This window comes from Manis pentadactyla, chromosome 10 (genome assembly GCF_030020395.1).
Source record: "Manis pentadactyla isolate mManPen7 chromosome 10, mManPen7.hap1, whole genome shotgun sequence".
Lineage (NCBI taxonomy): Eukaryota > Metazoa > Chordata > Mammalia > Pholidota > Manidae > Manis > Manis pentadactyla.
The window spans coordinates 49,885,188-49,907,996 of record NC_080028.1 but is presented as its reverse complement, the minus strand read 5'-3'; the positions used below and the strand labels follow the sequence as shown (position 1 = coordinate 49,907,996).

At 58.2% G+C, this 22,809-nt stretch overlaps 1 protein-coding gene across 4 annotated transcripts in view; it reads right to left on the bottom strand.

Annotated features, from left to right (window-relative positions):
* Positions 1-22,809, bottom strand: part of LRP1 (LDL receptor related protein 1) — a 77,070-nt gene that overhangs the window by 18,982 nt on the left and 35,279 nt on the right. For 2 of the 4 annotated variants that reach the window (XM_036894949.2, XM_036894950.2), the window contains exons 20-48: positions 22,678-22,728; positions 21,599-21,766; positions 18,423-18,605; positions 17,833-18,033; positions 16,497-16,742; positions 16,135-16,332; positions 14,834-15,038; positions 14,495-14,659; positions 13,581-13,825; positions 13,209-13,340; positions 12,677-12,904; positions 12,281-12,455; positions 12,095-12,189; positions 11,712-11,861; positions 11,404-11,544; positions 10,924-11,058; positions 9,233-9,364; positions 8,915-9,049; positions 8,598-8,727; positions 8,334-8,460; positions 7,796-7,947; positions 7,589-7,713; positions 6,895-7,272; positions 5,356-5,545; positions 1,989-2,193; positions 1,479-1,671; positions 774-899; positions 503-631; positions 87-206 (exon numbers count right to left, since the gene is read on the bottom strand). In XM_036894949.2, coding sequence (XP_036750844.2) covers positions 87-206; positions 503-631; positions 774-899; positions 1,479-1,671; positions 1,989-2,193; positions 5,356-5,545; positions 6,895-7,272; positions 7,589-7,713; positions 7,796-7,947; positions 8,334-8,460; positions 8,598-8,727; positions 8,915-9,049; positions 9,233-9,364; positions 10,924-11,058; positions 11,404-11,544; positions 11,712-11,861; positions 12,095-12,189; positions 12,281-12,455; positions 12,677-12,904; positions 13,209-13,340; positions 13,581-13,825; positions 14,495-14,659; positions 14,834-15,038; positions 16,135-16,332; positions 16,497-16,742; positions 17,833-18,033; positions 18,423-18,605; positions 21,599-21,766; positions 22,678-22,728 — 4,860 coding nt within the window. The remainder of the gene's footprint in view (positions 1-86; positions 207-502; positions 632-773; positions 900-1,478; positions 1,672-1,988; positions 2,194-5,355; positions 5,546-6,894; positions 7,273-7,588; positions 7,714-7,795; positions 7,948-8,333; positions 8,461-8,597; positions 8,728-8,914; positions 9,050-9,232; positions 9,365-10,923; positions 11,059-11,403; positions 11,545-11,711; positions 11,862-12,094; positions 12,190-12,280; positions 12,456-12,676; positions 12,905-13,208; positions 13,341-13,580; positions 13,826-14,494; positions 14,660-14,833; positions 15,039-16,134; positions 16,333-16,496; positions 16,743-17,832; positions 18,034-18,422; positions 18,606-21,598; positions 21,767-22,677; positions 22,729-22,809) is intronic. The other 2 variants (XM_036894951.2, XM_036894953.2) reach the window with 1 other exon arrangement.

Genomic DNA, 22,809 nt, shown 5'->3' with positions numbered 1-22,809 from the left:
CCCTTGGGTGGGAGGTCCCGAGCTCAGCAGGGTGGGGGTGCGGCAGAGGTTGAGGGTCTGAGGCCCAGGCTTGGTGTCCCACTCACTGTTGCAGGGGACCTCATCGGAACCGTCCCCGCAGTCGTCGGCCCCGTTGCACCACAGTGTGTTGGACACACAGCGCCCATTGTTGCACTGGCGGAAAGTCTTCTTGCAGCGGCGCGAGTCTGTGGGTGGGGGAGTGGCCGCTAGTCAGAGGGGCTGCAGGAGGGGACTGTGCGGGCCAGACATGTGCGGTTGTTTCTTGATAAACTGTTCATCCCTTGCTGTGGGCCTGGCCCATGGCTAACAGTGGTTCTGCCCTTCACAAGCTCCCCACACTCCTTCTCGGGCCATGGAACTGGGTCATGGAGCTTCAGCTCCTGTCCTCCCGTGCCCCGCCCTGTGGGGGCCAAGGCTGGGGCCTCTGGAGGCCAGGGGCCTGGGGGAGGAGGTCTGGGGCTGGGGCAGAGGAGGCCCTCACTGCAGTAGGATGGCTTCTCATCCGACTTGTCCTTGCAGTGGGAAACGCCATCACAGGTCAGGCTGAAGTTGATGCACTCGCCGTTTGCACACTCGAACTCATCTTGTGCTCGGCAAGAGGAATTCACCGCTGGGGACGGGGTGGAGGGGGCTTCATGAGGTCATCCTTAGCTTCTCCGTGAAAAGGCTTCAGGGGCTGGGCTGCTAGGAGATGGCCCCCGGGGTGTGCCCAGGGATCCCACCCCTCCTCCCTCCTTCCCTCCCTGTCTCACCCTGGCAGGTGAGGTCCTCCTGTAGGATGCGGCCCCCTCGGCAGGAGCAGTTGACGTGGCCTTGGTGAGTGAGCAGACACAGGTCCTGGCAGCCCCCGTTGTTGATGCGGCAAGGGGAGAGTTCGCCTGAGACAGAGACAAGGACAACGGGCTAAGAGTGTTCTCAGCTGTGCACACACAGAAGGCACACACCCAGTCACACAGTTCCACGCAGCTTCCTGGCGCTGGCTGTGGCACAGCGGCTCCTGGCTGGCCGGGAGGGGAGTGTTTGGGGTGGGCTGAGGTTGAGGTGTGTGCTCTTAGGGAGCTGAGATGGGCTTGGAGGTGTGGTCTAGGGAGAGTCAAGTCTAAGGAGCCTTGAGATCAGGTGTGCAGTGGTGCGTGCCCTGGGGCATTCATGAGGCCAAGGAAAGCTGTGGATCTGTGTTGGGGACACTTGGTCAGCTAGGACCAGTGTGGGAGTGTGTCTGTGCAGGTGCACGCAGAGGATGGGGGAGTCCAAGCCAAGGATGCATGCAGGTGGGTGACTGGCTTCCAGGGATGCATGTGGTTCTGGGTGGAGGAGTGATCACAGCATGTGCTGGGGTGTCCAAGGGTGGGGCTGGGGCCCGCTGCAGGGTGGTGTGAATGCGTGTGTGTGTGTGTGTGTGTACATGTCGGCATGGGGGGCAGGACAGCACGGCTAGTGGCAGCAGCCGCACTCACAGCTATTGGTGTCATTGGCCACAGCGATGATGCCCATAGGCTGCTGAGGGATGTCCACGCGCAGCAGCTTCATGTCACTGCCCACATATTTGTTGGCCCGCTGCACGGCCCGCCGCACCCAGTCAGTCCAGAAGATGTGCTCCCCGTACACAGCCAGCCCGAAGGGGTGGACTGGCTCTGACTTCAGGATCACCTGTGGAGAGGGCACTGGTGCCTCTTGCCTCAACCCCAACTACTGCAGCCGGCTCCAGGGACGAGGGGGGCCTGGCTCTAGCCTAGGCTCCTGAGACACAGTCCCAGCATAGGAAGGGCCTGCAGGGGCTTCCCGCCATCTCCCCTATTTAACTGTTGAGGGCCATGCCCAGACAGGCTGAGGATGCACAAGGCCACACAGTCTTTCCCGGATCTTTCCACCACGGGGCCCCCCTTTCTGCTGTTCTGTGCTTGGGCACTGGACTGGTGGCTGCCCCCAGCCCACCCCTCCCCCGCCCACCTGCCCCTAAGACTCACGTAGCGCTGGGAGCCATCATACTCGCACCGCTCAATCTTGTCCAGGGTGGCGTCGGAGAAGTACAGCTTCTCGGCACGGTGGTCGATGGCCAGGCCATTGGGGGTGCGGATGTCCTTCTCGATGAGGGTCAGGACGTTGGCGCCTGACAGGGCTGCCCGCATGATACTGGGGTGCTGCTCATTCCAGTTGGTCCAGAACATCAGGCTGGGACAGGGAGGGCCACAGGGGTCGGGCGTTAAAGCCAGGGAGTCCACCACAGGCAGCGCAGGCCAGGGTCAGCAGGGGTGGGCCAGCATGGGAGTCTGGCCCCAGCACCATAGACAACCTCAGACCACCAGGGCCAATACAGCCCCGGTGTCCAGGAAGGGCCGCCTGCCCAGTCTGCGTGTGCGTGCATGCCGGTTTCTCAGTGTCTGTGCAGAGGCCACCTGCCTTTGCTGAGGCACGGTATGATCCATCCTGGCTCTGCCACTCACCAGCTAGGGACTGTAGGAAGCTCCTCAACCTCTCTGAGCCTCAGTTTCCTCCTCTGTGTGGTTGGGATACTACCACTTCCGGCTCATAGGGTGGTTTGAAGATTAAAGGGGTTAATAGTCATCTTAATGACTGCTGGTATATGCCATATGAGTAGCTTCTATTCATTTATTTTTAACTGCTCTCTGTGCCTGGCAGCCCAGAAACCCTTGCCGAGTGTCCGGTGTCCTAGGTCCTAGGGATGCAGGGACCCTACCCTTACCAGGTTTTCCAAGAGTCACATCCATAATTTACTGCCTTTGCATATGTGGGGTCTGAGCCTCAACTCTGCTCCTTCCAGTTGACCTGGAATAAGCCTCTTGGCTCATCTGCATCTTGGCCTCCTCAGTAAAAGAGGTGGTGGGAACCCCTGGCCACTTGGTGCCCCTCTGTGGGGTGGTGAGGCTCCAGAGATGGGTGTGGAAGCCCTCAGGGCTGGTCAAGCCCTACACTGGGTGACAATGTGGTCCTTTGACCACTTGCACTGGGTCGAGATTCCTGGGGCCTCAGTCTCAGGATACACACTTGGTTAGGTCTGGGGTGTGGCCGGGGAACCAGCACTTTCCAGCGCTCCCTAGGTGGTCCCCCTGCTCCCTGAGCTTGAGAGGCACTGGCAGTGGGAAAGCTATGCCCGCCCTCCTGCTCTCTCATAGGACCTGCCCCCCCTCTGTGCCCTCCTCCTTCCATCCCTCTCTGGGTCCACCACAGCGCTGTCCTCCAGCTGGTGGCCTTGTCTGCTCGAACCTCTCTAGGCCTCTCTTGGTAACACGTTCCCCATCTCCATCGCTCTGAGCTATCACCTCCTGCTACCAAGCTCGAGTAGGAAAAGGACTCTCCCCTCCCTCAGGGAGGTGCCAGCTCTCCCCAGCTTCAGCGGGGTAAGGCTCGATTGCCAGGCCTCATCCTGGGTAAGGGGTGGGGGTTTGGATGGCTCTTGGAGTCGGGATGGGAGTTTGGATGGTGGCATCACACTCTGGGTGTCCTGGGGCAGCCGCTGGGGTCATCTTCCTCACCTTGACCATCCCCACCACGGAGCCCCACACCCTCAGGCGGAGCCCAGCTCACTCCACGGTGAGAAATGGCTTTCCTCCTATTGTGACAAACTGTTACATGGGGAAGAATGGTTCACTCTGTGACTGCGGGTTCTCAGTTTGGTAAAACCACTCCCAGCAAGGGGCCAGGACGAAGGCCAGGAGGAGAGACTTTCCTGAGGGGCAGGCAGTCAACAGCCAGTGCCTGGTGCGAGTGGCGCGCTGGGCTCAGCAGGAATCCCGGGCACCCTCCCTCTGGGCCCTCATGGGTTCCTTTAGTTCCTCCAAAGAGCTCACTCCTAGTCAAGGGAAGGCCTCTCCCTGACAGTTCAGCTCTTTTTCTACACCCCCCACTGGCTTTAGTCCATCTGTCACCCTCCAGACCCCGGCTCATACATCGCCTCGACGACACTTTGCTGATTTCCAGCTGGGGCTGGTTCCTTGTCACACACTTACGAGGAGGCTCTGCAGCCTCCTCATGACCAGCATCACATATGCCTGAGGCAGGGCCGACCTCTGCCTCATTCCCCACTGGGTCCTTAGCACCTTGCTGGCTCTCGGAAATCATTTGCTGAGTGAGGGAATCCCCTGGGCAAAGGAACTTGGTGGGCAGCTACGAGGGGCCTTCTGAAGCCACAGTGCTCCACTACCTCTAGCTTAGGGTGGGAGGGAGGCAGGCAGGGGAGCCCAGAGGCACGGCCCCTCCACAGAGGCTCTGACGGGCCCTGGGCAAGCCCCACACAGATGAAGTCGCTGAGGGTCATGGCAGGGAAGACAGAGTCTTTGTCAAGAGCCATCTCTGTGTGGGACAGGGTGAGGCAGGCAGGGGTTGGACGGCCCTTGTGCTGGTTAGTGGGGCCAGGCTGGCTGGGCTGGGGCTGGCCTTGGGCTACATCAGGGCGGAGAACCTAGGTTCAATGCACTCACCATTTCTAAGGAGTTGCTTTGAGGTTTGGATTGTCCCTTAGTTCCCTAGTAAAGCTTTGGGAAAACCTTCCAAGTGCTGCTGAATTCAGAAAACTGTTTTGCTCACATGTGGGCCAGTATTGCTAAGGTGGTAGAGGGGCTGCCCCTTTGGGAAAGCAGAGCAGGCGGAGACGGGTGTGCACCACCCCAGGGTGTCTCTTCCATGTCACCCTGTCTTGTGTTCTGGACTCCTTTGCAACCTGCACCCAAACTCATGGGCCACCCTCAGCCTGCCCTGGCCCATGGGCACCCTTTGACCAGGAGTGGGGGAGGCCCCTTGTAGTCCTTCCCTGCCTGGAGTGCTCCCTCCTCCAGCTCTTGCTTGAAACACTGTGTATCTGGGCTGCCCAGCCCTGGCCTTTCCACTTCAGGCCCTGTGCCATCCTGCCACCCCTGTGATGCCTCTTGGGCATCAAGCCCTGTACCAGTCTTTAGTGCTTCCCACCAATATGATTTCTCTCCCCAGTGAGGCGGCTTGAATAGGCTCACACAACAGGTGTCCAATGAACGATCACTGCCTGAAGCTTGGAGTCCCAGAAATACAAAGGACTGACTATGTGTCTTAAACACGGCTTTCTGATGAATGAATTGATTAACCCCAAAGCCAAAACTGTCCTTCACAGCCCCCTGAAACTCCCCTTGGTTCAGGCACCTGACATATTTTTATCCTCATGTTACAGACAAGGAAACTGAAACTCAAGAGAGGTCGCACAGCTGGCCCAGGTCACATGAGGATGTGGCTAAGCTGGGGTTAGAGTCAGCCTCTCCTGCTGTTGCGTCCCCTGTCCAGGTCTGCCTGGGGCAGTTCCTTCTGCTGGGTGGCTCACCCCTTCCCATGCCCTGGCCCGGAGCTCACTTTTGGCACTCATCCAGCACAAAGGCCCGCGGGTGGTCATCTCCAGACATGGTGATGACTGTCTCACGCTCAAAGGCCCCTGGGCGGGTCTGGTCCACTGTGTGGCGGGTGATGGTGGATGTCGTGTAGCTTGTCCAGTAGAGAGTGTCCCAGCCACGGTGATAAGCCAGGCCTTCCACGGAGCCTACGTCTGTAAGGAGAAGAGAACAGCAGCGGGTCAGGCTGGGACCAGAGAGCACAGCTGAAGGGGCAGCCTGGGAAGGAGCTCAGGGATATGGCCCAGGGCACTACTCTCCTGGCATATGTGGGGCTGGAAGGGGAAGTGTATGAGCTGGGGATGTGTTGGGGCACAGCCTTTGGTGACCTCAACCCGTCCTGTACCACCCTATTCCCATCCAAATGATCCATGGGTCATCTTCCTGACCCTGTGCCCATGTCTCTCCACTGCTAGGTAGATGTGACTTTACATGTGGGCACACTTTCCTGAGGCCAGAGTTTTGCCAAAGTGGGTGCAACCTGGGTTCCAGTAAACCACATCCTCCTTGGGCTGTATTGGGGAGCTTACTACTTAAAAAACCCCTGAGCTGGGCTGCCCTATAGACAGTTAAACTCAGGTTAAAGAACTTCAGTGCACAATGAGAGAGACGCAGTAGAACAATAGTTCAAGAGAAAAAGTCTTGGGGGTTTTAGTGGCTTCAAGTTGTATGAGGATATGATTGTCAGAAGGCTGCATTAATAGAGGTGCTGTAGCCTGAACAATGGCCCAAGGGGAGTGGACAGTTCTGCCGTCTCTCCTGATGAAGCTACAATTACAGAGTATCAAGTTTAGCTGTGGACACTACATTTTTAAACAGACATGTGGACTGGACTATGTGGAGCAGAAAATGTCCAGAAGAGGTTGAAGGGACCAGTCTGCTTTTATGGTCATTGTATACCAGCATCTAGGTCAGTCTGGCAGGTCTTTACGTATAGGATGAATGAATGAATGAACAAATGAATGGGTCCAAGGAACTGGGAGTATCCAGGCTTGAGAAAACTGTAGTGGAACCAAATAGCAGTTTCCAAGTCTGTGCTAGGTCGCTGCCTGCAGCACCCGGTGCTCCATGGAGCTCGCATGTGTGAAGTGCTGAGCTGAGTTTCCACACCTGCCATCTCAGGTGACCCTGTCTCCACACAGACGAGAAATCTGAGACTTGCCGAGCATAGCAAACTAGTCCGAGTGACTGAAATCCTGTGTCCGGGGTTGAACCCCGCTCATCTCTGCAGCCCATGCTGTGAGCACATACACAGGAAAGCTTTGGCTTTTTCTGTGCAACCTGGGAGTAAATGAGGGGAAGTAGGAGGCGCCAACTCTGACTACAGGTTGGGAGGAGCTTGCCCGTAACCACGGGTGCAGTGTGATTTCCTGGCTGAGTCTTTGTCAGGGATCCCAGGCAGGGCTGGGGGCTGTCGTGTGAGGGCTCTTCTATTCTGGGTCTGTGCTGACCTTCCCCATGGTCCCTGAACCCCCTTTCTGGGAAGACTGGGGTATGGGCTCACTCTCCACAATGGTGGTCCTCCCCGAGCCATCATCATTGATCTGCTGGATGTTCCCGAAGTGGATGTCGCTGAAGAATATGCGATTGGCGGTGCCAGGGGAGGTGCCTGCTCGGTAGTCGAAGGCCAGCGCGATGACATTCTTCATGTGCTCAGGGTCCTCGAAGGGCTGCACAGGCGCGTTGAGATTGCGCTCGTCGGACAGGTGGATGCTCTTGAGGATGGTCCGCTCCGAGTAGAGCAGGTAGCCCGCATACTCGCGACACGATGCCCCATCCTCAGCTAGCATCCCGTGGGCACAGGCACAGGCCCGCTGCCCCCTGCCACGGTACAGGCACAGCTGCTGGCACCCACCATTGGCCACTGCACACACGTTGGTGCCTGGGGGAGGACAAGGGGGAAGGAGGTAGTGACGGAGGGCAGAGCCTGCCTTGGCGCCTCTGTCCTCTCAGCAAGGTGGAAGTGCTGGTTGGTGCCCTGCTCAACCCTGGTCTCCCCAGACCAGACAACCCGCCAGGCCCCTGTAACTAGCACTGGCTGGGTCTTAGAGTGCCTCCACCTTGGATCTCGGGCCTCTGGAAGTGCCCCTGTGGGTCTAGCTTCTTTCCCCGCCCCCAGCACTCAGGGTTCCCTGGGAGAAGTGCTCCCAGGTCAGGGGGCCCCTGCACCTGTCCCACCAGCCCAGCCTCAGCCTCACCTTTCTGCCGCTCCCGGTTGAAGACCTTGATATCTTTGAGCTGGACGCCGATGCCTGTTCGCAGTGGCATAGAGTCCGTGGCATTGTCTTTGCTTCCCCGCTTGATGGAGCCATTGGCATGAGTCCTGGGAGAGGGGCAGGTCATCAACTGGGGCCAGGAGGGAGGGAACAGATGGCAGAGCAGTGGGCCAGGACAGAAGCCCTCACCTGTCACTCCAGTAGATGAAATCCTCAAACACAGAAACTGAGAACATGTCCATGTTGTTGCTGGACAGAACCACCTCGCGGTTCTCACCTGTCTCCAGGTCAACTCTCTCAATCTTGTCTGTCCGGGCGTCACACCAGTATAGCTTCCCATCCTACAGGGCAGAGGCACCCACCTCACCTCCAGAGCCTTGTGTTCCCCACCAGCCTCCACACCCGGGGCAACACTGAGTTGCCCCTACTTCTGCCTTCACATCTTTCTCCTCCTTCCTCTATCTCCTCCTGCCCTCTGACCTGCTGATCTGCTGACCTCTAGGCACCCTCCAGTCCCCACTTCTGTGATCCCCCCTGAGCCATCACTGGGGTGCAGGAGTCCTACTCTGGGTGGGAGACTGGGCCAGAAGACCCCATGACTCCCCTGGGTCCATTATCTCCCCAGTGACCAGGGAGACTCAAAGGCAAGCAGGGCATGGGGTAAGGGGAGCTTCCCCCAGGGCATGGGGTCCACCTATGGGCTTCAGGGCTATGCCTGCGTCCACACCTGATAGTCCACTGAGATGCCGTTGGGCCAGCTGATGCTGACATTAACCAGCACCACACGCTCAGTGCCATCTAGCCGAGACCGCTCAATACGTGGATACTGGCCCCACTCAGTCCAGAACAAGTACCTGTGGGGTGGAGGTGGAAGTGGGGCAGTGCTCAGACCATGCAAGAGAGAAGGCCTGGTCAGCGCAGGCTGTGGCCAGAGTGACTGGGCCAGACCCGACTCAAGGCTGGGGCCTGGCCAGCCTGGCCAGCTCCTCACCCCTTCTCTGGGTGGACAGTGATGGCTCGGGGCTTGTCCAGACCCTGGGAGATGACCACATAGCGGAACGAGCCATTGAGCCGGGCGACCTCGATGACATCAAAGCCTTGGTCTGTCCAGTAGATGTTGCCTAAGAAGGGAGTGGATGGGTTCAGCAGGATTGGTGGGGAGTGCGTGTACCTGGTCCCCCAACCCCCAGGCTCCTGCTGCTCCATCTGTTCCCACCTGCACCTTCTCCTCAGACCCCTTCTCCTGAGACCCCACTTCCCCCGAGGCCTCTGCCTCATGTGGAGCCCTACGGCCTTCCCAAGGCTCACCTGCGATCCAGTCCACTGCAATGCCCTCCACACGGCCAATGCCATTGGTCACCACATCTTCACGCCACGTCTGGTCTCTCTTAGCCCGGCTGATGGTACTTAGGCCCATGTCCACCCAGTAAATGGTGTCATTTTCTGGCGGTAGAGGAGCCAACATGGAGGCTCAGAATCATACAGGGATTGGGGTACAGTGAGCGCTGGGCGGGGGCCAGGGGCTCAGGAGGGGAGATGGAGTGGGTCGGGGAGGCTGTGGTCAGGCAGTGTCTCCTGGTCCCCCAGAACACACGGCCCCACCCCTCCTGCCACCAAATGGCTCACCAGCATGGAAGTCGATGCCAACCGCCAGGGAGGTCCCGGACACTGGGACCAAGGCATCCGACTTGTCACTGGGATCCAGGGGGATTCCCCGAATTCCCTCGTGCACAGAGTACAGGAGAAAGGAGCCCACACCTGGAACACAAGGACACTTCCGGCAGGGCGTGCTTGGCTTCTGTCACTCAAACCCGTTCTCCTCGGCTTCCCTTTTGATGTCTTCCCTGGGCCGCCACTCCTCCCACTTCAACACACAGATACACACACCCTAGCCTGAGGCGTGCAGGGCGTGAGGTCTCCGGGTTGGGAGGGAGGAGGAGGAACCAGAGAGCTCAGCAACAGGAACCGCCTGCAAGGCCTCTGGCTCCCACTAGAGGGCGGAAGAGACCCAGATTTCCTGCCCTGGGCTCTGCCCTCGGGTACCCTTCACTCAATACAACCTTGACCCCCTCAAAGGCCATGAGGGAGACTCTGGGGAGGCTCAGACAAGACAGTAGGACTGGATGACTCCCAAATCTGGATTTTCACATTAGTTTCCTCTGGTCTGTGCCACATTCTCTCTCCAACACCTAAAACTCAACATCCCCAACACCTCAGACCTCCAGAGCCAGTCTCTGTCTCCCCATTTTTCACAAGGCACCACTATCTACGCATCCCAGACTCTTCCCTTGCCTTTTCCCTTGCTACAGTGGGATGAACCCCCAATGGGCCTTGGTTACTCACGCTCCATGAAAAAAAGGATTCGTGGTTGAGTGAGTTTGGGGAAACCCCAAACACTAGACAGACTCTTCTCTTGAAAAATTCTCAGTGCAGATGAGCATATTTAAGGCTCTGAGAAGTTCTGCAGCAAAAAGCACTTAAACTTTGTTCAACCCAGTGTTTCTCTCTGTAACATCTACCCACATCAAAGAGGGATGTTCCCACGAGTGCACTTTGGGAAATGCTGTCCTGGGGCAAACTCGTAAATCAGTCAGCAAGTTCTTGTGAAATGTCTCTGAGTTTCATCCTTTCTCTTCAACACAGCTGCTAAGCCCCAGCCTAGGCCCTGTATCTTAACATTGGGATTACTCTAAAAGCCTTCTAACTGGTCCAATTGCCTCGGTTTCTCCCTCCCCACCTCAGCCAGCTCTTGGCCAGCTCTCAGCGGCCAGGTTAATCTGCCCCAAACACCAATTTCCAGGCATTCCTGGCTGAGAATGCAGGGGCCCCGCCTTACCTCATAGCCAATCACCCATGAGTTCCCCCACACCCTGCACTACGTTCCCCCACACCCTGCACACTACGTAGCTCGACACCACAGGGACCCTGCACATGCCTGCTATTGCTCTGGCCCCTTATCTTACAGAGCGTCTCTTCTCCTTTGAACCATGCATTCAAATCCTACTTGTCCTATGAACACTGGCTCACAGCACACCTCTCCATGAAGTTGGCTCTGGTGCTGCCCGCTGACATCTGTTTTTCCAAAATCCTACTCAGGCACTGGCTACTCAGAACTACTTCACGGCTCAGTTCCCCCTACTGTTTTTGGCCACACCTTTTGGTTAAGGCTGCAAATTACGGGGACTTCTGCACTCCCCCCACCCCTACCCCCACAGCACCCAGCACAGCGGGGGCTTACTAAGTCGGGTCCCCAAGGTGAGAAGAGGAAGGTGGGGCTGGGGACCTAAGCCAATTGGGAGAGAGGTGGGGACACTGACCCTCGCAGGCCTGCTGGCCACTCCGGAGGCTGTAGCCAGCTGTGCACATGCAGGAGCGGGTGGACTCTGATGTGGGCAGGCAGAGCTGGGAGCAGTCACCGTTGTTGACACTGCAGGGGTTGGTGCCCTCATGGTCTAGTGGTGGGTGGGAGGCCAAGAGAAAGGGTTAGATGGCCTGCCTGAGGACCTCAGGGTCAGGCTTACACTGCTCAGGGAGAGGATGGTCACTGCCTTCACCCTGGACCTTCTGGGGGTCATTACCCAGCTCAACTCTCAGGACTCTGTCCTCCCAGGCCCTTGGCCCTTGTGACCAGAGCAGCTGTAAGCATATAAAGTGCCTTTGTGACAATTAGGGGGGCCCACTTGGGTGGTGAATGGAGCCTTGTCCCTTATCACTCCCGTTCACCCCTTGCCTGGGGGTTCCTGCAGCCACTCCTAGACACAGCCCTGACCTCTGTCCAGTCTCACCCCCTGCCTCACCCAGCTGGATGCTCTCGTCGTAGACTTTCATGTGCATCACCAGTGTGGTGCTATTCCGCAGGACCACGGACCCCGAGCCGTCAGCCTTGTTGCATGTGCCCATCTTCTCCGATGCCTGATCTGCCCACCACAGCTTGTCCCCTGGGGCAGCAGGAGGGGATGAGATCCTGGGGAAGGTCCCACCACGAGCCCTCCTGAAGGGTCTGTTCTGGCAGGGCGGGCAGGCTGCCCCTAGGAAAGTGCCCCTCCCCAGCCAATTGGCCTAGCCTCCTCTGCTTTCATCCCTGCTCCCACCCAGCAGCCCTCACCCATGATGGCCAGGGCAGTGGCCTTGCCCAGCTGGCTCTGCATGGCACTGATGGTCTCCAGGCCACTCCCATCCAGGTTGCAGCGGTTGATGGTGTGGTTCCCAGAGCTGATCCAGTAGAGTTTACTTTCTGGGAAGTCGATAGCCAGGCCTAGAAGAGGCGGGTGTCACTGCAGAGAGTGTGACACCAGGGTTGGGGGCCAGGAGCCTGGCCCAGCTGGGCCTCTCATCTCCAGGCGTGCGCAGAGTATTTGCAGTGGCATGAGGTTTAGGGGCGAGGGTGAGGACAAGCACTAAGTGGGGAGTCTGGGGAGGGGCAACTGGGGACCCTGAGAGCATCTCCTGGCCAGGGCATTAGGGGAGGGCAGCCGGGCAAGCTCATACCCACAGGGCCCTTCTGGCCGCTGAAGAGCAGGGTGCGGCCACTACCATCCATGTTGGCCATGCTGATGTTGTCGCCATCTGTCCAGTAGAGCTTCCTGGAGGAGGGTGGGTGGGGGAGGAGGGTCAGAAGGCTCTTACTCCCCTGCCCCATAGCCCCTGCTCCCCAACCCTGGGCCCTGGACTGACCCACGCAGAGGGTGGACAACCAGGCCATGGGGCTGCTCCAGGCCCTGCACCACCGCATTCTTGAAGGAGCCATCTAGCCGGGCCACACTGATCTGCCTCTTGTTGGCGTCGTAGCTTGTCCAGAACAGGTTTCGGGACAGCCAGTCCACAGCCAGCCCGTGGGCATTTGGCAAGTCTGGGGGCACAGCAGGGAGCTGGTGGTGGGTGTTTGTAGGTCACAAGTCGGGGGGCTCAGGGGGAGCCTGGTTCCTGGGGGAATGGATCAGGGAACCAGGACTGGAGCACTGAGAGGGAAAAGGATTTGGAGAAGGACTATAGGCCCCAAGAGGACTGGGGGTGGGGGCTGGGACCAGGGTTGGGAACAAGGGCTGGGTGGGTCCAGGGCCAGGACGGAACCTGCAGAGACGACTGTCTCCACTCCTGTGCCATTGATGAAAGCCCGCTTGATGGCCTGCGTCCGCACGTCGGACCAGTAAATGCGCTGCTCACGGGCATCGTAGTCCAGCACGGTGACGTTGTCGATGTCAGGCACCGTGAAGGAGATGATGTAGTTGTAGTAGGGGGCATCCAGGTCCACACCCCGGATCTCCATCTGACGTGCGTACAGCAGGAACTTCTTAAACTCTGTGGGGCACAGGGCAGATCACTGAAGGCAGCCTCCTGCCTCCATGTTTCCTACCTCCTCAGATTAGGGTCCTTCTTTGGGTCCCTTCTGTCTTGCTGCTGGCTGTCAGGAAGTGCCCTGCTTGGGTGTGACCTCCCTGCCAGAGCTCCAGCCTATTCTTAGGGTGGCTGTCTCTGGTGACCCTCCCACCAGACCCCTTCCAACTGGGACTGTCGGCCTTTACTTACAGCCGGAAGCCTGGGTGTCTGACACCTTCCCTGTCAGCCTCAGTTTACACTGGCTCTCGAGGGAGGTGTTTCTTACCGTAGCAGGTGGTATTATCCTTGTGGAGCTTCATGAGGTGGGGGCAGGCACAGGAGACCGTCCGGTTATAGTTGATAAGGCAAAGGTGGGAGCAGGGTCCCCGGCCCCCATTGGCCTCACAGGGGTTGGGAGCTGGGGAGTCAGAGGTGGGGTCAAGCAAGAGCATCCGTGACTTGCTGCCCCCACCGGGCCTTTCTCACCTGGACCACCCCCTCCTCACCCACTCTCACCCTCTGTCCCCGGACCACCTGCTGCCAGACCCTCCTCCAGCAGCAGGCTGGCCCACCGCTCTTCCCAGAACCCCCATGTTCCCGTTGCCCCTCCTCTCTTAAGGGCTTCTAAAAAGGCTGCTGGTGCCTTTCTGCCCCTTACCCATGGGCTGCCGTGAGGGGTGGTACACCTGCAGGTCGAAGGGCTGGGTGTTGGTCCTCTGTACCACGGTGACATTGTGGCCGGTCCACTTGTTGGCCTTGGCCAGCGTGTTTGTCCGCCAGTCTGTCCAGTACACCTCCCCCCCATACAGCGTCACTGCAAACGGGTGCGACAGGAACTCGTGTCCCCGAAGCACCTCCATGTGGCCGGAGCCGTCGTAACGGGCTGAGTAAATGGCATCTGACCTGAGAGCGTAGTCAGGGCAGAGTGAGGGTGCTGGCTGGGACCTCAGCCCTCAGGGCACCCTGCCTAGGGCACCCACCCTCCCATGCCCTGGCCCACTGCATTCCTCCAACCCCAGCAGCCTGGAGAACTCCTTCCCCGCAGACCCTGATGTCCGGGGAAGGCAGACAGAACCACCATGGAGCGAGAACCACGTGCAGGACCCCAGCCTTCCCACCCCCACCCCACGCCCTGAGCCTTTCGGCTTACTTCTTCCCCTAGAGGCCGTTAGCACACACGGGCTTTGGTGAAGGTTAGAAAAAGGCGCCTGCTTTGGGCAGACCAGTTAGAAGTTTCCCCTCCCTTGGGCAGACAGAGGCTCAGAGGAGTGCACGGAATTCAGAGTGGGGACAGGAGGCTGCATTTTGGCCCCTGCCCTGCCCTCCCCTCCCCGGGCCAGGCACACCTGTGTGGGACAATGGCCCTGCCCCCACCTCTCCTACCTCTGCCCACAGCCCAGCGTCTCCCCTCCCCTAATCTTCCTGAGCCCAGCCCCTGGCATCCTGGTTCAGGCCCAGGCTCCCCAGGCCTTCGCACTACCCTCATCGCTGCCAGGTCCTGGGACCCCCAACCCCACCCTCTCCCCGAGGGAGGACAGGGGAGGCCGCTGGGAGGTGGTGGAGGGCACTGACCTGGCATCGATCCAGAGGATGCGCTTCTCCAGGTAGTCCACGGTGAGCCCGTTGGGCCAGCCCCCTGAGCCCGTCTCCCGATGGATGGTGCGGCGCCCAGCCCCACTCATGGAGGCTGCCTCGATACGTGGCAGGCTGGCATCCCAGTCTGTCCAAAACAGGATCCTGGGGAACAGGGAGGGGGTCAGGAAGGCCAAGGTTGGGGGCCTAGCAGGGGGGCTGTGGTAGGATCCTTGGGCGGAGAGGGTGGACAGGGCTGAGGAGACAGGTGTCCCTGGCTCAGCTGAACAGGCTTCATGGGGGACCAGGGGGCCTGAACGGGGCTGCGGGGGTCCTCACCCATCCCGGGGATCTAGGGCAATTGCCCTTGGGTGCTCAATGTCACCAGCCAACAGGGTGGTCCGGAGGGTCCCATCCAGCTTGGCCACCTCAATCTGGTCCAGGTTACTCTCCACCCAGTAGATGTTGCCTGCAATCCAGTCTACAGCCAGGCCCTCAGGTGTGGCCAGGCCATACTGAATCACCACCTCGAAACTGGTTAGGGCTGGAGAAGAGAGAGTCATGAGAGGCTGGAATCCCCAGGGATGGGGTGCAGTCAATGTGTGGTATCCTAGGAACCCTGGATGACCCACCCTTAATGTCAGAACAACCTGACACCTCTGCTAATACCTCTGATGTGCTCTGGATTTGTCTGGGGTGCCCAGGCTCCCTGGCCTACCAGGAAGTCAACTAGGAGGGGAGAAGCCTGGCTTCCAGAACCCTTTGGGAGTCAGAGCTTTGGGGGACAGACCTAGACCCAGTATATGGACAGAACTTTCTAGAAGTCACTCCATAGACTGTCTTGGGGATTTTTTCATGAACCTCATTATCTTAGAAACTGTTGTACAGTGTGAACATTATCACGGTCTGCTTAGCCATCCCCTTGTTGATGGATATCTGAGATGGTCCCAAGTCTCCTCAACTACAAAGAATACAAACTCCTCTAGTAAAATGTGCTTTCAAGTCTGCTCAGATGTCACCTTCTCAAGGGGCCTTCCTTAACCATCCAATTAAAAATGTCATCCCCCACTCTCCCTACCACCACCTGCCCCCTTTCTTTATATCTGTGGCAGTATCCCCTTCTGTTCTGTTCCCTCTGTCCTTGTTTGCTTTCTTCACATCTGATCCCCCTGGCAATGGAAGCTCCGTGAGGGCGGACCAGCCTGTTTTGATCACTGCTGTCTCCCCAGGGCCCAACGTGTGTGGCAGGGCTCAGTATGTGTGTTATTAATGAGAGCAGTCTGTGGTGGGTCAGAGTGCCTCAGGAAAGAAGATGGGGTTCAGGGACATGGTTCTTAAATAGCTTTTTCCTATCAAGCCTGCAATTCTAGGATTTGGGGAGCTGAGCTCCAGGCCGTTCCAAAGGCTGATCATTTTGTTAATTATCAGGCTGGCAGCTCTGCTGACGATAATTACGGGGCGTCAGGCACTGAGACCCACAGCAAAATCTAACCCAATTAACAGGAGTGTGGGGGGTGGGGAAGCTAAGGTTCTCTGCTTTGGGCGGCCTGGGTCTGGGCCCATGTTGCTGAGTGCCCAAGTGCCTGTAGCGCGCACCCTGCCCCATGCATTCCAGGCCGGGCGGGCGGGGCGGCGGTCACCTCCGTTGTCCAGCAGCTTCCCGCGGTAGATCTTGTCCTCCACCACGTCGGTCCAGTAGAGGGCGCTCTGGCTGAGGTGGAAGTCCAGCGCGATGGTGTTGCGCAGGCCGGGCACCAGAACGCTATAGTCCCCTTTGTGAAGGTCGATGCGCCGGATCTCGTGGCGGTTGGAGAAGATGATGAAGGGCTTGAAGGGGTCTGGGGAGGGGTGTGACAGGGTCAGCAAGGGGCTTCCGAGCCACCCTGTTCGAGGGCAGGAGGGGCCTCCGTGGGCCGTGATGGAGACTTTAGTTGTTGGCGTTGGCTGCTCGGGGGCCTGTCCCGCACTCCCGCCCTCCGGGCCACCCTCACCCTCGTTTCACCTAGGCTGCGGCAGCTCTCGCCATCTGGCTCCAGCACCCAGCCCTCGTAGCAGGAGCACTTCACGCTGAACTTGTTCTGGTCACACTTCTGGCTGCACTTGAGGTGCTTGGCACAGTAGCTTTGGATCTGGCAGGTGTGGTTGTCGGGTCCCAGCTCCATGCCCAGAGGGCACGAACACACAATGCCTTCACCAGGTGCCACTGAGCAGTTGTGGCTGCAGCCACCGTTGTTCAGAGAGCACTGGTCTGGGGGTGGGGAGCAGGGGACAGGATCAGGATCAGGATCCGGGAGGAGGCAGGACCACGGCCCCCTGGGCCCAAGCCCCTGGCGTCCTCCATTCCTGGTCAAGCCTCTGTCCCACGGCTTCCCAGGTGGGCTCAGATCCAAGGGTGGAACCCCTGTGCCCACCGCGTGGGACAGCCCTCCCCTTCCCCCCAAGGGCACTCCCACATCGTGTGGCATCTCTCTCTGTTCTCCATCCCCTGCCCCTGTGGGGGCCCTGGCATGGGCCTCTCTATGGGGGGACGGTGGGTCCACTGCCCCTTCCTTGATCTCTCCTGATGTGGGTGTGATGTGGGGTGGGGTGAGGAGGGAAACGTCCTACCTCTGGTCCTCCGACACACTGGAGACCTGCCAGCCCTGCCCCGTGCTCGGTCAGCGGTCCTCAAGGCCAGCCCCTGCCCGCCTCCTCTCCCTCTCCTCTCCCTCCAGGAACCCGACGCTCTGCCCAGCTCAGAGGAGAGCCGCTCTGCTCTGCTCCTCATCCCCGAGGCACACCACGTGGCCCTCCCTGGCCCCTATTCTTTTGATCTTGAATGCACACCCTCTTCCCCAGCCTTCTCTTTCACTCTGCAAGGTCTACCCATCTGCGGGAACCCAGTTCAATCCTTGCCTCCTATGGGAAGCCCACCCTGATCACTTTAACACTCGAGCCTGGTGCCTCCATCTTGAACGCAGCCTCTGTACTGCTCTGTGGTCTGGGTGTGCGTAAGAGGTCTGTGCCTCCTGCATGCACTGAGGAACTGCATGACCTTGAACCAGTTATTTAACCTCTCTGTGCCTCAGTTTCCTCATATGCCTCTCAGGGCTGATTCATGGATTATTACAAGCTATAACAGTGTGACACACTTAACACAGCTTCTTGCCAAGGTGAGTCCTAAGTAAACACAGCTTTGTGGTAACTGCTCTGGGTACTGCCTGCCCAGCAGCCAGAGCTGCCCTTTCCCAGCCTCAGGCCTCTCCCCACCAAGCTTACTCTGTTCCACCCACCCTGGCCCTGGCCCAGACTCCTTGTGCAGCCTCTCTCCCCTCTCCTCTCCTAGGCTGGGGCCTCACCGCACAGCTCTCCCTCATCAGAGCCATCTCCACAGTCGTCGTTGCCATCACACAGCTTGTTGGGGGGCAGGCAGACTGAGGTGCTGTTGGCACATGTGTGTGACGGTGGCCTGCAGGCCAGGGACTCACAGTCCTCCTCATCCGAGTTATCTTCGCAGTCGCTGTCGCCATCACACACCCACGCTTTGCTAATGCACCGAGCTGAGGGGTGAGTGTAGTATGAGGCGCCAGGCCTGGGAGCAGGGCTCTCTGTGCCCTCCTTCCCAGACCCAGTGGGCTTCCCTAACAGGGCATGACTGCAATGACTTGGGGTCCACTAGGAAACCTTGAGACTTCTTCTGTCAAATTCGCATAGATAACAAAGAAGGCAGGAATCTGCGGGAGGTGCTGAAGCTCCACTCTGGTGAGGGTTTTGGTTCCCAAGGTTTCCTGGCCCCTTCATATGTTCTCCTGTGCACCATGTACAAGTTTTCTGTGCAGCTTTTTGCCTCCGTGTCCCCACCCCCCACCCCTCATAGTACAGTGCTCTCTCAGTATGGTCTCCTGTCCATGCAGCCCCACTCCAGGTTCCCTCCAATCTTTCTTTTTACCAGAGTCTTTGCAGCCAAACTTGACATTGGGGTCACAGACGTGGGTCACTCCCTCACAGCTCTTCTCATCACTGGAATCCATGCAGTCAGTATCCCCATCACAGCGCCACCGCAGGGGGATGCACAGACCGTCTAGCCGGCACTGGAACTCATCATTGTGGCAGCCACCGGGAGGCCTTGTGGCTGCAGGGCGACAGGTGGAGGGCATGGAGGGGCAAGTCAGCCATTCCCATCTCTGCCCTCCCAATCTCTCTCCTGCTATGCCCAGCCCAGGGCAATGGGCTCAGGCAGGGGTGGGGAGTTCTCCGAGGCCGCTGGCTGACCCTACTTGGAAGCACCAACTCTGAGTCAGGATGTCCCACCTTCCAGGGCCCCAGCGATCATCCTGTCTAATCTCCCTGTTTTACACACTTGAGCTCAATGGATAAGTAATTTGCTAGGCTAGAGCTCAAATGCCCCCCACTTTGGCCTATCTGTGTTTCGTTCATTCACTTCACAAACATTTATTGAGCACCTACCGTATGTCAGGCACTGTGCCAGGTGCCAGCATAAACAAGACAAAGTCCTTACCCTCATGGAGCTGAAGTTTTAGTGGGGGAGATACAGTGAAGACATGATACAGAAGTCCAGAATGTCACGCAGGTGTGACCAAAGCTATGGAGACAAAGCTGGGCCACGGCCAGAAAGGGGTGCGATGCAACTGTAGGTAAGACAGTCAGGGAAGGGCTCTGAGCAGGAGACATGCAAGCAGAGGCCGGACTGACATGAACCATGAGACTGCCTATAGATGTGTTCCAGGGAACAGCTAGTGCGAAGCCTCTGAGACAGGGCTCTGTAGGGCATTTCTGCAAAATCCCCAGGGCATATCTGAGGCTGCAGAGCAGGCATGCAGGAGCACACAGGTGGCAAGAGTGCAGGTCTGAGAGGTAGGGGAGCCCTCATGGCTACAGAGCAGGGCTTGGCACTGATTCTGAGTGTGTAGGGAGCCAGTGCAAGCTCTAAGGTGGGGTAGGGGGGCATGGCTGACTTCTCCTGCACAGGACCATCTGGCTGCCCTGCTGAGATCTGCCTCAGGAGGCTGGGGAGGGAGCAGGAACAGCACCTGGGAGGTGCAGGTGACTGCAGGAGCCTCACTTCATACCTTCTCTGCTGTTGCTGCTGGCCCCGGATGCCCGCCCACTGCCCCACCAGTAATGCCCACTGCCCCACCACAAGCAGGTGCTCTCATCTTGTGCCTGGATTCAGCAGCAGCCCCCACACTGATTTTCCTTCCGTGGGACCCCTGAACCTCTTTCACCGTAATCCCCTTCTAGGATTATTTTCCAAAAGCACCTCCTACATCTTACCACCTTCTAGCTTCGAAATTCTTCGAAGGCTCCCAGCACGTGACTTTCACCTGCGGTTGTAATCTGCCCCTGTGAGGCACAGCCTTATTCCCGCTGTCCCTTCTGGTCTGAGAGGTCCTGCCCAGCTCCATTAAGAGTGGTCATGTTCACCAAGCTTTATTGCTGAGTCCTCCAGGCCACCCCTAACACCCCCCCACTCCCCATCTGAAGGTCCTCCTTCTTTTGTCCATTTAGCCACAGTCTAATCCCTCCTCATGGCCTGGTTCAAATCCTGCCTCCTCCTGAATGGCCCCAGACCACTCCAACTCACAACCATAGTTGACAATTGCTATCAATCATGACATTCCATGTGCCAGGCCTCTCCCTGCCATCTCTCATTTCATAGAGGAGGAAGCCAAGACTCAGAGGAATCAGCTTGTCCAAGTCCATTCTGCTCCTAAGTGAGGGATGGGGTGCTCTCTACTACGCCACACCACAAGCCTCCAAGGGGCCCTCTCAGAAGTCCAAGGCACTGTTACTGGGCCCGCTCAGCTAGTGTGCCTCAGAGATGGCCCTCGGTTGCTGTTCCGGGCCTTGCATGACCTCCATGCTCCCTGTCAGCGCTGGGCCCATGGTGGGCTCAATGCTCAGCACTGCTCCCACTCTGTGCATCTATGAGACAGTCATGAGCTGGTGGTACGGCCAGGTGAGGCCTGCCAGGAATCTGTCTGCAGTGTTTCTAAGGTGTCTCAAGGGAACTGCCAGTGGGTATGAGTTGCTTTGTGTTCCCTAACATGATGCTGATGTCCTAACTCACTGTACCTGTAAATGTCACCTTAGTTGGAAATTACCAATTTGCAGTGAGGTCACTAGGGTGGGCCCTAATCCAATATGACTGAGTCCTTATATAAAGGAGGACATTTGGACACAGAGACAGACACGCACACCAGGAGAGCACCACATAAGATTCAGGCAGAGATTGGGGTGAAGCACGTGCAGGCAAGGGAAGCCAAAGGTGCCAGCAAACACCAGCAACTCGGAGAGAGGCCTGGGGTGGGTGCCCCCTCACACCCCTCAGAAGGAACCAACCCTGCCAACAGTTTGGTCTTGGATGTCTGGCCTCCAGAACTGTGAGAAATACATGTCTGTTAGTGGCTCTTGTGGCAGCTCTAGGAAATGAGTATGTCAGAGTTTGAAAATGGGTAGATTTCACATGAAAATCTGCACTTCTGACTTCTCTTGAAGCCATGGCAACCCTGGGTCTGCATTCGTCTGTGATTAACAACTGGCAAGAGCTGAGAAACCACCATCCCTTGGGAGGCTCTATGCCTTCCAGTAAACTCAGTCCCCAAGGCCCCCTGGCTGGGTCCTAGAGGCCTGGGCACTGGGTGTCCTAAGAGTCAGCCCCCCTCCTGTGGTCTGCACTGTGCTCATTCATCCCACTCCTGTGAGCAGCCCTTTTTCAGGCTACCAGCTCCCAAACACAGGCTTGTGCTCAGTGTGCCCCGTGCCTGATTGCACCCAACCCCCACCTCAATGCTGTGACCTCGGTGCTCCTATTTTCCACACTCTGCAGATGCAACTCAGGCCCACAGAGATTCTGTAACTTGCTCAAGGCCACCCAGATAGTAAGTTGCAGAGCTGGAGCTCCAACCCAAGGCTCCCAACTGCAAAGCCCTCAATCTTAACAGTGCCTCTCCCACAGGACTGGAAACTTCTGAAGGATAAGAGCCATGTCTGAGCTATCTCTGGTTCCCAGTTGGCAGAGACCAGTGGGAAGGACTAGTGGATGCATGGCTGTGATTAGCACGTGGATATTCTCGCCCCCGCCCTGCTGGCCCAGGCGCCCACCCTGGTTGGTGCAGTTGGCATGCGTCTCGTCGCTGTAGTCCCCGCAGTCATTGTCCCCATCACAGGTCCAGTGCTCGGGGATGCAGCGCCCACTGTTGCACTTGAACTGGGTGCTAGAGCAGGAGTGACTGCAGCCAGCCTCATCACTGTTGTCCCCACAGTCATTGTCTGGGGGAAGGCAAGAAAGGGAAAGGCGAGGAGGGGGTCAGCACGTAACCTTCTCTGTGACCCCAGCTTGGGTCCCCCACTCCCACACCCATTCCCACCCTTGGCCCGCCCCAACTCCCCCACTGAGAAAATAACAAACAGAAAAGACACAGAAACTGCATAGACTGCAGCATGCACCATGGCCCACGTGGGGGGCGGGGAGGTGGGGCGGGCTCCAACAGGGCCCTTCCTGAGTCTTGGAAGGCGGGGGTGGGGGACAGGACACGTTTCTTTCCCATCTGGCAGGATGTGGGAACAGGGGTATGCTTGCCTTTGGGGAGAGGCAGGGATTTCTCTGGTTTTGGAGGGAGAGAGGTGGGTGGAGTGTAGGTGAGGCCTCTCTGCTGGGGAAGGAAGGGCTCACTCAGATTCTGCCCTGGGTTTGGGCCTTGCTGGCCCTAAGGTCTGGGCACCCAGCTCAGCACCAGCTCCCTAGAGACACTGCTTACAGCTGGGGTAGGGCCAGGGCCACTTCTGGAAGGCATCTGAGTAACTGACTGGGTGACAGCCTTGCTTTCTAGGCCTCAGAGGTGGGGGCACCGGCCTCCCCAGCTGGGTTGCAGGATGCTTGGAAAGACAGGGTTTGGCTGAGCCCTTAGGTCGCGTTCCTGCCTCTCCTCCCAGTGCATGTGCTTTTCTGACTCTCCCTGTGTCTTGGTCTTCTTGTCCCCTCTCACCATCTGTCCTCTGAGAGGTTCCCTGCGCTCCCTCTGCTGCTTTCCCTTCCACTGTTTTCTTCCTCCCTCTGTTGCCTCCTCTCTATCCCTTCTCTCTTGCTCTTCCTTCACAAATAGGAGCTCTGGGGAGGGGAGCGGCCGGGGCCTGGGGTGCCGGGGCCTGGGCTGATGGTGCATGTGCTTCTGTGCACTGACCGGCAGGCTCAGGACAGGCCTTTTCATCAGAGCTGTCCCCACAATCCTTCTCTGAAACACAGAAACCGCCAAGGCAGCCATTGGCACACGAGACTTGGCAAAGGCGAGGGGCAACGTGGCGCTGACCCAGTG